At 39.6% G+C, this 15794-nt stretch overlaps 1 protein-coding gene across 2 annotated transcripts; it reads right to left on the bottom strand.

Moving 5' to 3' along the window:
- Window positions 1-5221: 5221 nt before the first annotated feature.
- On the bottom strand, window positions 5222-15584 carry zfand2a (zinc finger, AN1-type domain 2A). 2 transcript variants are annotated; one of them, XM_072674935.1, is made up of 10 exons: window positions 15471-15584; window positions 12842-12927; window positions 10683-10777; window positions 10467-10598; window positions 8557-8708; window positions 8348-8470; window positions 8131-8215; window positions 7941-8017; window positions 6622-6706; window positions 5222-5517 (listed from the first exon to the last, which is right to left on the bottom strand). In XM_072674935.1, the coding sequence occupies exons 2-10, from the start codon at window positions 12894-12896 to the stop codon at window positions 5479-5481; spliced, it is 843 nt and encodes a 280-aa protein (XP_072531036.1). In that variant the 5' UTR covers window positions 12897-12927; window positions 15471-15584; the 3' UTR covers window positions 5222-5478. The 2 variants fall into 2 exon arrangements, with proteins under 2 accessions (XP_072531036.1, XP_072531037.1); XM_072674936.1 differs by lacking the exons at window positions 5222-5517; window positions 6622-6706; window positions 7941-8017; window positions 8131-8215; window positions 8348-8470 and having other exon boundaries at window positions 8553-8708.
- Between the last annotated feature and the right edge of the window lie 210 nt (window positions 15585-15794).

The following is a 15794-nucleotide window of genomic DNA, read 5'->3' as shown; positions in this document are numbered from 1 at the left end:
TTTTACTACATTAATCAATGAGCTGGTGTCCCAATACCTTTGTTCATGTCATGTATGTACTAAATATATTAGACAGAAGAGGATCTTCAGATCAGAATCTAATGCTTGTTTTAGTGACTATACAATCAGACATGTCCACAGACAGTGTAATGCAACTGACCTGCTGATTGGAGGAGGTAGATGGCGATCAATAAGCAATTCATTTTGAGGGCTATTTTGTATTGATTTCAGCAGAGCTCATGTATTTTAGATTGGCTTTAAATGAGCAAGGCAAGTGAAATAATATTTTGTTATTCTATTCAGAGTCTCCAAAGGAATCCTCTGTAAAATTGCTACTCCTGCCAGGCAGTGTTGTGCTCTGTGTGGCCATGCGGGAGTGTAGCATTTATTTGAAATGTATGTTTACAGTTCCTTTTACTTGGACCATACTTGTGATGCTACTCTACTGCTAGATGTTCATTTATTTATTCATATGTATAATTAATGCAATAAATTAAAGGCATGTTGATTCCCATGTGGTAATCTTATAGTGTATTAAAATGTATGTTTTGCTATATATATATATATATATATATATATATATATATATATACACAAAAGTTTGTGGACACCCCTTTCATCACATTCAGCTACTTTATCTAATTTGCACCCATTGCTGACACAGATCTTCAAAGGCACACACAGATTGTCTAGTTCCTGTAGATACGTTTTGCCAATAGAATAGGACTCTCTGGAGCAGATAAATATGAACCTACTGGCATCGTTTCTAATGCCAGGCGTGGGCTAGATGGGTATAAACCCCCCAGCATTGAGCTATGGAGCAGTGGAAGAACTGTGTTCTCTGGAATGATGGATGGTGGAGCTCCATCCAGTACTTTTGGGGTGAGTTGAAGAGTTAAGTGTTGATGAGGTGGGGTGGTGATCATCCAGCATTCTGACCTCACTGATGTTCTTGTTGCTCAATGTAATCAAATCCTCACAGTCATGCTCCTTCAAAATCTATTAGAAAGCCTTCTTCCCTGGACAGTAGAGACAGTTACTCCAACAATTTAATAGGAGGTGTCCAAATACATTTGTCCATATAGAGTATATATATATATATATATATATATATATATATATATATATATATATATATATGACATAAAGTGAATCTGGCAGTTGAATGGACCAATAGAAATGCTCCAAATGACTTGGAGTAAAGTACTTTTACGCTAATTTCCACTGGAAGGTAATGTTTTGAAATAGCAAATGAAGCAAATATGACTTTTTTTTAACCATATTAATATTCTTCTCTTGGACATCCCATCCCAAACAAAGCAGAACAGGTTTTTTTTTACAGTCTTAGGAACTAATTGGCTGAGTGTGGTGACATGACTCTGCACTGTACAGTGCCAGAAAGAGTTTGGACGGGAACATTAGTAGAGTTAACTGCCACAAAATTAAATTGCTTCCATTATTCCAGCAGTAGAACATCATAATGATGGGTTTTAGCTCAAGGTCTGAATTGAAGGATAGTGGAAGAAAATGAGTTTCAGTGATATGAACCACACACACTGCAATATTATCAGTACTACACAGCACTGATGTCATTCTGAAGTAAAGAGTCGTACGGTTCTGATCTATTACTTAATCTGCTCGTCCTCCTACTATCATAAGGACGGCTAAATCACAAGAATGGCAGTATTACTGGTTCTGAGCTTCTCACAAGCTCTCTTGGGTTCAAAGAAAGGCTGCAGGTTGAATTACCGGAGTCATGAAATTTAAGATTGAGGAGTTTTACCAGAAGGATATTTTTACTGAAAGCTTTTGAGCATCCAAAGAGAATACATTGAATATTGTCTTGACTTGGGACGGATGAAGGCTGGATGCAGAACAACTACAGAATCAATAACACTTCAGCGTTGCCTGCTTCACACTAGCAGCAGAAAGAAACAAAGGTCTAATTCATATTAAGACAGTTTCAGGGAATTCTGTACAATTAAGGTTGAAGTGTTAAACACTGAGCTATTTCTGTCAGCACATCCTTGGCAGAGCAGGACCCAGAGGTCAAAGGCTAATAATGCAGCAGGAAACTCAAGCAGTGAATGAAATGCATAGACAGCCTTAAACATTTTATCCATATTCAGAAGCTGATTGAAGGTGCAGGAAACTTTAAGATGACAAAAGGTGATAAACCACAAAAATACAAAAGTATTGGGACACCTCTTATTCATTGAAATCAGGGGTTTCATTCAGTCCCTTTGACACAGGTGTGTAAAATCGAGCCTCTAGCCCTGCAGTCGGCCTTTCTTCCACACACCAGTGAAAGAACGGGAGGTTCTACAGAGCTCACTGAACTCCAGCGTGGTTCTGTATGTAATAGGAGACACCGCTGCACCAACAACAGCAAGTCAGCTGGTGAAATTTAGACCTTCCCTCCTAGATCTTCCTTCATCAGCTGTGAGTGGTGTTATTATTGAACAGTGGAAGAGTTTAGGAGGAACAGCTCACAGAGAGCAGCTCAGTGTCCACCGAGTGTCTGTCAGACCACGTAAAGTTACAGAGCGGGGTCAGGGCCGAGTGCTGAGTTCAGAGCAGAATGGAGAAAAGCCTCCAACTGACTCAATAACTGCAGCAGAGCTCCAGACCTGCTGCTGCTGGTAGAGCTCAGAGCAAAGGGGGACCAGCTGCATATTAATGCCTATTGGTTTAGAAAGGAATGTCATAAAAGCTCCTGTAGGTGTCCCAATACTTTTGTCCATATACTGTATATTGAGATTGAGATGAGATGAGGTTTTTAGAAAGTTGATAAGAGGCAAAAAGAACGAAACTAACAAACAACCAAACAATAACTTCAGCCAATCATGAAATAACTGATGTTTGCAAGAAGATGCTCTCAGGTCATATTCTCTATTAATATCATAGTGATGAGTAAGACTGGTTTCATGTTGTTTACTCACCACACTCTTTCAGTTTTCCTGCTTATTGTTGAGGCCTCAGGGGAGTTTTGGCCATTAAGGTACAGCAGGATGCCCAATAAAGAAAAGGTTCTGATGCTGCCAAAAAATGACATCTACATCCCTTTCCCGGCCTTTTGCCTGAGGGGTCCTGACGTCCCAAAATGTCAGTGGGCATAAGAACTTTTCTCTTGCTCAATAACTGAATCACAGGGCAAGTAAAAGTTAACAATAAAGCCTTTCTGATCAAAACAAAGTCTGGAAAACAAAGAGAAAGCGAGGGTTTAAGGATGGATATATGATTTGGTTTTATATATATATATATATATATATATATATATATATAATAATTGTGGTGCAACACGTGCAATATAGATTACAGTATCACGCTTTCAGAACAGGCGTCAAATACAGGGTTCTTATGGGTGGTGCCATAGAGGTAGGAGCAGTGTATTAGCAAGAACAAGGGTTCCGATTCAATAGATTGTGATATACTGCGATAGTGTAAGAAGGATGATACATTATTTTAAATAATAAATTTTTTTAAACAAAAAAATCTGTTTTTTAAATAAAAATGTAAATAAAATGGCACAAAGTAGTCCAGTGGATTAAGCCACTGCCACTATGATCAGAAGATCGCTGGTTCGAATCCCAGTCGTGCTGCTAGCCATCGACAGCTGAGGCCCAGAAAGAGCATAATTGGCCTTGCTCTCTCCAGGTTGAGTAGATGGCACTCTCTCCCCACATCGCTTTGCTGTGGTGCTGGCCGTCACTGGCGTCTGCAGGCTGATGCGTTGGAGCCGGGTAGGCTCGTTGGTTGCCTGGTGATGTTGCATTGGCGGCAGTTTGAGAAATGAAAGGCTTGACTGCGTACTTGTGGGAGGGGGCGTGTTGGTACACCCTTACTGGTGTTGGCGGGGTGGTGGGGATACCTATGGGTGGGGTAATTGGCAGTCAAATTGCCAGAAACTGCAGCTTATTCTCATCAACATAATCACTGGTATAAAAATCAGTAGATGAAGGTACCGACGTGTTTTAGAGTGAAGGTAAGAAGACTGTTCTTCTCATTCACATAAAAGCATTACCATTCCAAGCTTTGGGGTTTTGGGGTTGAGTCCAAAACCATGTCAAAATAGACTGAGTAAGATTTCAATGGGTTTTATCACATGGATCAAGCCTGTCCTCTAGTGGTGAAGATAGTGCAGATGCTTCAGAACAGTTTAGAAACAAGCTTGATCATGTGCCAACACCAGATTCCAAAACATGACCTGTTTCCTTAGTTGACCTCTGTTGCTGCCGTTCGTTCCAGTAAAGTAAAACTGCTTAGTCACTCTTTCCGGTGTGGTCAGTGTGTTTTCTGTGACCAAAATAACTGCTGTAAAAACAGTAGCTGCTTCCCACTGCACCTTAAAAATGACCATACTACAGACAGAATATACCCAACAGTTTTCAAGATGCCAAAGGTTTGTGGACGCTCTTTGCTATGAATGCATTCAGCTACTTTATTTGCACCCATTACAGACACAGATGTGCAAATACGCTCGCACACACAGCTTGCCTAGTCCCTGAAGGAATGAACCAACTGGCATCATGCCTAATGCCAGGCGTGGGCTAGAGGGGTATAAACCCACCCCAGCATTGAGCTGTGGAGCAGTTGAAGAACTGAAAGATGAATGCTGCTCCATCTAATACTTATGGGTTGAATTGGGGTGGTAATCATCCAATATTCTGAGGTCACAAAAGCTCTTGTTGAATGCAATCAAATTCCTCACAGCAACACTAAAAATCTAGTAGATACATGCTCTAAAAACAATAGGAACCCAACCGCGACCCCCCTCACATAGATTTTTAGTGGTTTCCTGCTCTACCACACAACCTTCCAGCTGATTAGCTGGATCAGGTGTGTTGGGAGCAGGGTGAACACTAAAACGTGCAGAGCTGGGGGTCCTGGCATCCAGGATGAGGGTTGGACACCACTGCTCTAGAACATGGGTCACTAACCTTATAATAGATGAATAGATGAATAGATGGAGCTGAACATCTACTTTAAGGCCTGCCATCAAAGCTGGTGTAACATTAAAAGTGTGGTTAAAACATTTTATAATACTTTTGGTCATTTTCTAAATGCAGTGTGCATTAGATCAGTGACCTAAAATGCTCTAAAAGGTCATTGGACATTGCGCTTTTGCTCAGTAGCTATGACAAGCGAGTTAAAGCAATAAAGGTTCTGAGATCCACAGTAAATAAATAATTTAATAAATTCCAAAACCAGTAAGCAGAAGAACTTTGATTAAAATAATTTATTTCCAGAAACATCTACATTGAATAAGGATAAACATGATTTACTATATAAAATATTTACATAACGCGCCCCGGAAAAAAAACGGCAGCGCAGGCTGTCCATTTACTTATAAGAAGCACAAGCAGAGTAGACTTAAAAGTTTTCAGCTGTGTTCATTCAGAGATTCAGGAATTTATACTGATTCAGATGCTTTTGTGCAGATTGAGGCAGATTGCACCGGGTCAGTATGATCTGATGTTAAGACAAGAGGCAGCTGGACTGCTTGGAATCCCTCCCCTGTGGATTAAGAAGATCAGAAGAAACAAGACATCAGTCAGTCTGTAATTACAAAACACTCAGCATACAGACATTGTGCTTTTTCAATAATTGTCAACAGTTTAAGTCAGTGGTTAAAGGGAATTCCAATGGTTTCAGTTTTTTTCGCTATCAAAATTGACAGGATGCTTAAAAAAATAAACCTATATTAAAAAGTTTCACCCAAAACATATTTTGATAGTAACCCATGGTAGAGAAGCAAATGCAGGGAGATGAAAGATAAAACAGCACCCAAAAAGATGGCTTTCCCCTGGATTGATCATTATTTTGTAACCTAGTTGCTGTCTTTGAACTGTGGACGTCTCAGCATACACTCACACTTATGGAACCACACTTCTTGACCACTGTGCTGCTTGCACACAGAGGGATCTGACCTCTGCGTTTAACCCATCTGTGCAGTGAAACACACACATACATACACACACACACACTGGGGGCAGTGAGCACATGTGCCCGGAGTGGTGGGCAGCCCTATCCGCAGCACCCAGGGAGTAACTGGGGGTGAAGGACCTTGCTCAAGGTCTCCTCAGTCGTATCCCGTCGGCTCAGGGGAACCTAGGAAATGACCTATCCTATTATAGATCTACACTCTACTCAGCTCTGCCAGTATGCCGTATTACTGTATGATTTGTATTACTGAAAACAAGGGATACGGATAAGCAGAATCAAGAACTGCAGACAGGACTGGAAGTCATTATAAGTAATGAATTCCACTATAGTATCACCACACAAAGTGGGGTTATCAGCTGTAACTTGAACACTGAGGTTAGTGTGAGCAAAGCCCAAGTTTCTCTATAATAAACCATCTCGTATCAAACCACTCTGAATGTGTGTTGATGTGTAATGTGTGAAAATCCCCATTATCTCAAATTGGTGAAATATATATATAGTTAGCACTGTCCCTCAACAGAAAACAGGCTTCAACCAGCCACCATACCAACCATGATACAATCAGCCCATGTCCACATGCACCCAATAGAGAAGATAAGGCCGCCGCTGAGGCCAAGTACCTAATCGAGGTCCTGTTAGCATAGCATGCTATTGACTGCTAAGGTTTCTGGATACCTGTTGTCTCTGCTGCTGCCGTCGGTACTCTTCCTCACTAGCAGCGAGGGCCTGAGCCAAGGCCAGATCCTCCTGCTCCTGAGGACTGATCAACATACAAACATACATTAGAACAACTACTATTTACACTGTTATTTAATGTCATACACCATCAACACACCAGCTCTCTCAGCCTATGCATCTGTTTCGGTATCTCGGCTGCTTCGCAGTATGAAGCACGTCATGTGATGCTCGCTGTACCTTTGTTGCTGACTCAAAGCTCAAACTAGATATTGGCCAAATATTACTGAGCAGTATTACGGTATTCACACTGAAGATTGGAGATGAATAAATTAGATCATTATGTTATATATTTATATATTTTTCAGCCATAACATTAGTACCACTGAGAGATAAAGTGAGGCAAGGGGTGGATATATCAGGCAGCAAGTGAACAGTCAGTCTTGAAGGTGATGGAGGTGTTAAAAGCAGGAAAAATGGATAAGCAGAAGAGTCTGAGCCACTTTAACAAGAACCAAACTGTGATGTCTAGACGACTGAGTCAGAACACCACAACATCTGGCGGGTCTTATGGGGGGTTTGCAGTATGCAGTGGGCAGTACCTACCAAAAGTGCTCTAAGGAAGGACAAACCAGTGAAAACACAAGAGGGTCATGGGCACCAAAGTCTCACTGATGCGATCCATGGAGGCCTAACCTAACAGCTTACAGGAATTAAAGGATCTGCTGTTAACATCTTGGTGCCAGATAGCACAGGACACTTTTAGAGGACTTGGGAAGTCCGTGTCTCAAATGTTCTGACCTTTTGTTGTGACAAGGGGGGACCTAAGGCTGGGCAATTTTACATAAAACGACCATATTTGTAATATCGCACCTGTTGTACAGGTTTCCATCAGTGCGAGATGTAATTCCAAAAAGAATGTGCATGGGTCGTCTGGGTTTTCCGGAGGCACGACATTCAATGAGTGCAGTCATGCACTCAAGCAAATTATGCCGCAGTCAGATATTTTTATTTCAATATCCAGCATGCTGCGTATCGTATAATCACCGTTTTTCTTAAGCACATAGAGATATAGGCTTTTGAGTCATATTTTAGCCCAGAGTGACCTACTCTTAGGCAGGTGGTGCTAATGTTATGGCTGATCGGTGTAGTATATTGAGATAAAAGTGGATGTAGGTAGGTTTTGGCATCTTTAGCAACATGCTAAAAAAAACCTAGTTTACCCATTTCAGGGTTTATGGTGCTTTTTGTCCCCTGCTGTACTGAACTTATACAGCCCTAATGCTAGCTGTAGTATTGAGGGTGAGCAGCTAAGCTACCTGAGGGCAGGTTGGGTGGTCCGCGACGATTCTGCCAGTGACATCTCTAATGCACGCTGAAGAGCCTGCTCCTCCGTCTGTGTCCACAGAAAGACAAATACACTTTATTATTTATGGCACTTTCCGGGTTCCACTGCTATTATTTCATAAGTAGTATGCATTAATTATTTAAGTCGAATGAATATCTCACCAGTCCAGCCTGATAGGACGCCGATGGAGGTATTACATTCTGTGCTGGAGGTGGCACCATGGAAGGGGCTGGGGTCCTCTGTGCACTGCAGAGAGGAAACAACATGCTTCACACTAAAGCCTTGAATTCAAATGACTGAAGTTCAACAGTATACTTAAATCAATATACTCCAACGCAGCCCACAAATACAGCCCCAACATTTCAACAGCGGACTCACCTACTGCTCTGAGGGCGGGCGTTCCCACCCAGTCCATTAGAGACACTTCTGGAGCTCGCTCTACTGGACGAGGCCGCAGTGTTACTGCTAGAAGCACCCTGAGCTCTCATAAAAGCAGCATGTCTGTAAACAAATAAACAAAACACACATCTTTAATAAAGACATTTCACAGAGCTTCACATGACCAGGTTGAGACGGACAACGCTTACCCGGACTTGGAGACCGGTTTGGCATCAGTCTTACAGTCATGGTCAAGAGGATGTCTGTGTTTGAGACAGTAGTTCAAGTGGCACTGGTCACACGTCACACGGATCATCTCCTTCTGCTTGCACCCTCCCTTGGAGCACTTATTTGTAAAAATCTGTTTAAAAATAAATAAATAAATAAATGGAAAAATAGGATATTATTTGACATAACAAGTCCTGTCATGTGATCATTGCGCAAACACTGATGATGCTGAAACTATATTTATTGTGCAGTCCTATTAAGAGGTGTACCGATCCGGCTTTTTGAGTTCGATACCGATACACAAACTTTGCATATCGGTCGATACCCAATACTGATCCGATACATTGTTGGATTAATTAACCGTATACCTCACCATGTGTGAGAGACCTAAGGCATCAGGATTGACTTCAACATTACTTAAAAATATATAATATAAATAAATAATAAAAAATAAAATAAATTAATACAAATGTACTAAATTGCTATTTGTCACTAAAATAAACAATGATGCAGGGTACTGACAGCATTCAAATTTAAAATAAAGAAAAAAAAAAAGTATTAAAATATTAAAATAAAATGTATCCTCCAAAACATAAATTGAAAATAAGTAGCTTAACTTGGCCAACCACACAATCAGTAATCTTATTTTTAAATATTTAGCGTAAACAGTAATTCAAAATAAAATATAGCAGCTGAACTAGAGAATAAATAAGTAACTTGGTCAAACATACAAGCAGCAACCAAACATTGCAAACATATAAACATATAGTTTAGTCTCACACCAACAAATTAAAAAGTGAAAGGATCAGTTTCACGGATCGGCCTAATTATCCGATACCCGATCCAGCTAATTTTTTTCATATGGGGGCCGATATCCGATCGCTGCATCTCTAGAGTTGTACTCAGAGGCAGTTTGTACCTGGCATTAAAATCTAGGGCTAGGTATACCATGGTATTAAAATTGATAGTCATCATACTGTGTACATGTGCTTAATACTAGTATATGTAATATAAAAGAGTATTTTCAGAGTTTTCAAAGAGTTTATTAAATAATTAAAAAATTGAAAAATTGTTATTGCCTAGATACAAAATAGTTAAAAATGTCTCCACCTCATGTGTAGCAGTCATATTTATTCATTTGTTTCTATATTATTTTATCAAAAGGAAGACTTTTTACATACACTTTCATTATAAAGTTGATAAAAACATTGTGTCTATAGTAAATCCTTCTGTTTTCAGTCTATTAAGGATCGTTGTACCTAATAATAATAAGAAGAACTGTGAATTATTTAATACTGTGATACCATAAAACTGCCATATTTTCTGAGACTGCTATCAAAATCTTTTATTTCTGCAACCCTATTGGGGTTACAGCAATATGTTGTAGTTTCGCTTGATCACTTGAAAAGCCAGGTATGAAAACCCCCAGGATGCACTGTGATCCGAATATGATCGAAGCATTTAAACTACATTTGGGAGTTTTTCTTCTTCTTTTAATTTTTTTTTAAATTTTTTATTTTTTTATACAAACGTAAACTGAGAGACTTTTTTGTGACTGGTTAAAGATACTGATTTCTCTCCCTGGCTCCCTTGAGAATGTGAGAAATGTGAGAACCGTATATTGTTCCATTGTGTTGTGGAACCTCAAATCGCTCCTCAAAATCTTTTATGCCTAACAGGAGCTGGTTAGACACCATCAGATAATGAAGTAAAAAGGTACATGTTGACGTATTTCGCCGCGTGATCCCATCTGTAAACACTGGAGACGGAATCAGGATAAGAAATGAATGCTAATGCTAAGGCTCATGGTTTCTCATAGCCTTCCTTCAAATGTGACAAACTGCGTGTAATTTGTACAGCGAACCATGAGAACATCCCTCTTTTCTGTTACCTTTCTTTTCCTCTGTGCTGGATCTGATTTGCAGTCACGGTCTATGTGTTCCCCAACTTTGATATCTGGCATTTCCCCTCTTTTAATCGGAATTGGGGTGTTACACAGTGGACATACGGGGACCTGGACATCCTGTGCAGGAAAAACAGCATAACTAACAAATTCATATTAAATGATAACTCAGTTTATTACCATTTACAGCTTAAATTAACATACCTTTTTATACGAGGAAGTACACTTGTGACTTGCATAAGTTATGTGGTCTTTGCAGAAAATTCCTTCACAAGCATCACATCTCATTGGCAGAAAATCTGTAGAACAAATAAGAGAAAAAATAAGAAAATAAATATAATAATAACAATAATAATAATAATAATAAAAAAAATAAAAAAAAATCAGAGAACAGAACAAGCTCATGATAAAAGCAATCACTTAAGCCCCTGGTACCTTTAGAAAAGCATTTACGGTCATGTGCAAAAGTTAGGACACCCTATAAACACTTTTTTCCACATATGTAAACTGATCTGATCTGGAGATCAGAACTTCATGTGATCAACACTGAGAGATGAAGGTAATTTAATTAAACTTCCAATTCACAATTAAACATCTTTAAACATCAATTATAAAATGACATTAATAGAAATGCAATTTTCCACATTTATTACTACCTGAAATGTGTAGAATTAGACTCAGGTGCAGAACATCAGCTGCATATGATCAGAAAATGGTTAGAGAGGATTATTCTGAGGGGTCTGTCTTATTTAAACCTCAGACGTTTAGTCTGGTCTTGATGGTTGAAGTGAGAGGTGAAGATCACCATGGCCAGATCCAAAGAGCTCTCTGAGGCCTTCAGAAAGAAGGGTGTAGATAGGGTTGGCCAGTATAACGGTAATACTATATACTGTGGTATTTAAAATGTTGATGGTATGCCAAAGTGAGGACAGCATTTTAAAAGCAGTATCAGATTTCTGTTCTGGGTCTATTCCAATTCACAGCCAAATAAGCTTATTCCCTGATGTGCATTTAAAAGAGGCACAAAGTGGTGGCGCTGTGGGAGCTCACTGATGGTGGAAAAAACAAACAAACAAAAAAAACAAGTCCACCGAGCTGAGTTTGTTTAAAAGGGAGAATCAAGCGGACCTGTGGTGTTGAGCCTGCTGGCTAACTTAGCCATCTAAACCTAGACAGGGCTAGCTGACGACAAGCCCAAATTCAGCAGAACCGGTCTCTCATTTCTCATTTTTATTCCTCCCAACACCAGTCGCTCGACTTCGCTCTCTCAGACACCAGTTTTATGGTCAACACTTGTGTTGGGGGCTCAGCAGTTAGTCAACAGCAGCTGCTCTGGGATGTCTGATACTCGGTGAAGCTGCTCAGTGAGAACCAAAATCACAATTTCAGCTTTCTGTCCTTTCAACTAGAGTTGGGCAATCTGACGATATTTTATCATATTGTGATACATTTTGTTATCGTGATAACAATATGCTTTTCTAAGTAAACCGAGAGTGTTGTTAGTGCTTAAGCTGCAGGTTTCATTACTAACAGTGTAATTAGACTGGTTTAATTAGATGAAGAGCAGCAGATGTTGAGTATAAATCACTGTTTTCAGTACAGGAGAGCATCTGAATAGTAGTTCACAGTTAAAATCTGTGGCTACAGATGTTTTTAGTCTGTGATTTACATGTATCGTTATAAATATCGTGAAAAAAAGTCTATAAATATCGTGATATAGTATTTTTAACATATCGCCAAGCCCTACTCCCAACAGCAGCCGCCCAATTCATCCTCGTCTAGAAGTTTATAAGTGGGATTTCCGACAGCCAGACCTGCCTTTGTTCTGTGGAGAGCAGACTGTTTGCAGCTGTTTTCAGACTGATGGTTTAACGCTTACTGAACGTTGTTTTTAATGTTTTTTTTTGTTGTTTTAAAATAATGCAGCCACAAAAATGTAAAACCATCTGCACTACTTACAGCTTCAGCCCTCATGCAATACCGTATAACACCGTAATACTTCGATACGGTGTGGAAAAAAGTGGATACCACCCAACCTTAGTTGTAGATGCAGAGGAGTCTGGGGTTTTAAAAGACCTCTTCGTTCCATTGCCGACGAAATCATTTACAAGGGGGAAATGTTTAAAACATCTGCCAACACGGCCAGATCAGACTGTCCTTAACAAGTTCAGCCCAAGATCAGACCACAAGATGTGTACAGAAGTCTCCAACAATCTTAACATGTCAACAAATGTTGGTGCTAAAGTTAAAGAACAGCACCAAAAAGAGACTGACCAAGGTTTTCAGGGTGTGTCCTTTTTTTTTTAGCTCACTTAGGAGTAAAGAAAACAGTCGGTACTCCCACAGAAAGCCACTCAACTCACCCAGCTGCTTGCAGGACTTTTCTGAGCAATGCTCCCCTAGGTCCGGAAACTCCATGGCACTGTGGTGAAGTGTGTCCGCTTTGCCACTAAAATCAGAGAATCAGAGTCTTAAACGTGAGAAAGTGAGAAAGACTGATAGGAGCGTAAGAAGGTATTGGTACATCAACCCCTGCATTTATTCTCAAAAACACATCATTTATTAATAATTAACAGTTTAGGAGTAAAGATTGGCGGCAGACTGTGGTTGATTTAGTGTTGCGTTTAAACCGCGACCACTAGATGGCAGTGTTATACTCTGTTTTCAGATCCCACTGATTAGATTGGACAAAAAGTTTACCTAAAATTAAAAGAAATTAATAACAACAAAGTCGTTTACAGTATCGCAATAATAATAATTTATATTATATATATATATATATATATATATATATATATATATACAAAAATCACAACCTCGCCAGCTTCCCCACCACACAGGAAACAATGCTGGCCGATACAGCATGGTGTCTCTGACACGCTGTGCGTCTGGTTTGGCAGCTATGGCATTACTGATAGATGATAATTAGACGATAATGATGATCATTATGGTATTTTTCTTTACTCCTTTAACTGTCATTTTTAGAGAAGAACCAATATCAACACCATTCAATCAAAACTGCTCAACTGTTTTGGCACGTAGTATCAGCACCATTTCATTAATCATCTTAATGCTAACTTAAATAAAAAGGATCTAAATAACGCTGAAGCTTCGCTGGCTGGAGTCACATTAACTCCAACCCCCACCATTCCTTTTATTCAATTATCTGTTTTTATTTTATGCTTACTTGTCCCTAAACATCATTTATGTTATTGCGTTTTTGCTATTTTTAAGTTTTATTTAAATTTGATTGCTTTCTAACCTCACAATTTTACTGACAGTCATTATGTTTATTATTTTCATCCATATTATCATTATTTCTTCATTACTTTTCAACCCCAATTCTATTTTATTAACATACATAAAAAAGATTATTAAAAAATTATACACCCCCCCCCCCCCATGTGTCATGTGAGCTGCCAATCACACAAGCTGTTGACTCTCAGAAACTCGTCCTCTGATGATGGTGTGGACGTGAGTCTGTCAGACCTCTTCCTGTACCAGACCTCTTCAGTCTCCTCTAGTTTTAAAGAGCTTCATGGTGAAGGAAACTGTCCTCTCAACACTCCCTCTAATCTGACATTTCTCAAAGGACAGAGCGACACTTTTAGGAGGTCAATATCAGAATCAGAATCAGAATCAGAATCTCTTTATTTCACCAAGTATGTTACACATACAAGGAATTTGTCTTGGTGAGAGCGACACGTATGACAAGTAACAAAAAACACAGAACAGATTATTTACAGTATTAGACTAAAGGAAAATGACACTAAACAATAAATAGGGTAGGGGATAAATTAAAAAAGTAAAAAGTACTAAAGGTAATAAAGAGCTGAAGATATATTTACAGAAAAGAGAAGAACATCTGTACAGGTGTGCAGATATGCCTCTAGTGAATGCCTCTATTTAGGCACAAATAGAGGGCCTAAATAGAGGGTGTTCTGAAACTTATGACTGGTAGTATGTTTACATACATACATGTTTACATATATATATATATATATATTATAGTGTAAATTATTTATCCAAATTTTTGTAACTGAGTGTCCTGCTATCCCTTTCTGCTGCTACACTGTGAATTTCCCCACTGCGGGACTAATAAAGGACTCTTATCTTATATTATATTATATTATATTATATTATATATATATATATATATATATATATATATATATACACACACACACACATTGTCTTAAAAAATGAAAATACCTGAAACTAGAAATGATGATCCTGTAAAGCTGCCCATTTGGAGATACGAGGTTTTGGTGACAGCTACAATAGCACTGAATTTTTGATCTAATATCTAAATAAATGTTAAAAACTTACTTAAAATCAGCATATTTGACATTTTTAAGACATAAATACTCACACAAACATATGCAGCACTGCTCCACCCTCACTGACCCACAGCCAGGAGCCTGGCAGGTGGGGCAGCCAGTGCTGAATCACTCAGGGAACTCGACAGGCTTCCCAAATACAGCGATAACAGGAAGCACTGGCTGAACCTCCACCTAATATTGACCATAAATATTTAATAACTCAACCAGACACTTTCCTACAGGCTGGACTCCCACAACTCGCTGAGCTGGGCGGCGTTATTCGCGGTGTCCCCCGGAGCAGCAGCCGCTCCGAGAGGGGAGGAGAGGGGAGGAGAGGCTGGCAGGCGGTCGTTAGCAGCGGGTTAGCGGGTTAGTATGACCAGCTACGCGGTAAACAGCTGACCAGTCCGCTCAGAAACGACAGAGCTGACCCACAAACTCACCTCCAAGTAAATCTGAGTAAATCTGAGTCCAATAAACCGTGAGAGAGAGGCTAGCTAGAGAGCTAATGCTAGCTGGGACTACAGCAGTGAACCCGGCGACGGTAAGCGTCGCTCCAGAGAGCGGCTGCCCGTTCGCTTCGAGCTGATGTCAACAGGACAATAACACCTGAAAAAGAAGGTTTTCCGGCACTAAATTGTGGTAGAAATGTAATCGTAGTGTTTCTCACCGATAGAGCAGTCAACCCCGCCGAGTCAGGTCCCCTGTGTCACGATTATCCCGGAGAAACTGCGGCCGCACTGAAGCTCAGCCTGTTTTTCTCCGATGTCATCTGAGCGCTGTGAAGCTCGCGATCACAACAAGGCCTTTCATAATAAAAGTCCTCTGACTGTTAACCTCACTAATCAGTTTCACGATGCATAATATAAATCATGTTAAATTGCTTTGAATTGTATGATAAATTGTATTAAGATAAGATAATCCTTTATTAGTAATTAATTATTAATTATCAGTGGCACAGCAGAAAAGGGATAGCAAGACACTAAGCTATAAA

This window comes from Salminus brasiliensis, chromosome 3, assembly GCF_030463535.1.
Source record: "Salminus brasiliensis chromosome 3, fSalBra1.hap2, whole genome shotgun sequence".
Taxonomy (NCBI): domain Eukaryota; kingdom Metazoa; phylum Chordata; class Actinopteri; order Characiformes; family Bryconidae; genus Salminus; species Salminus brasiliensis.
The sequence above is the reverse complement of the archived record's forward strand: the minus strand, read 5'-3'. Positions and strand labels throughout refer to the sequence as shown.

Excerpts from the sequence above, each read along its gene's own strand:
- zfand2a (XM_072674935.1), bottom strand. The coding sequence starts at position 12,896 with ATGGAGTTTCCGGACCTAGGGGAGCATTGCTCAGAAAAGTCCTGCAAG. Across the intron at positions 8,216-8,347 it reads GCCCGCCCTCAGAGCAGTAG|TGCACAGAGGACCCCAGCCC; the intron begins GTGAGTCCGCTG and ends TCCTCTCTGCAG. Across the intron at positions 5,518-6,621 it reads GGCAGCAGCAGAGACAACAG|GGGAGGGATTCCAAGCAGTC; the intron begins GTATCCAGAAAC and ends CTTAATCCACAG.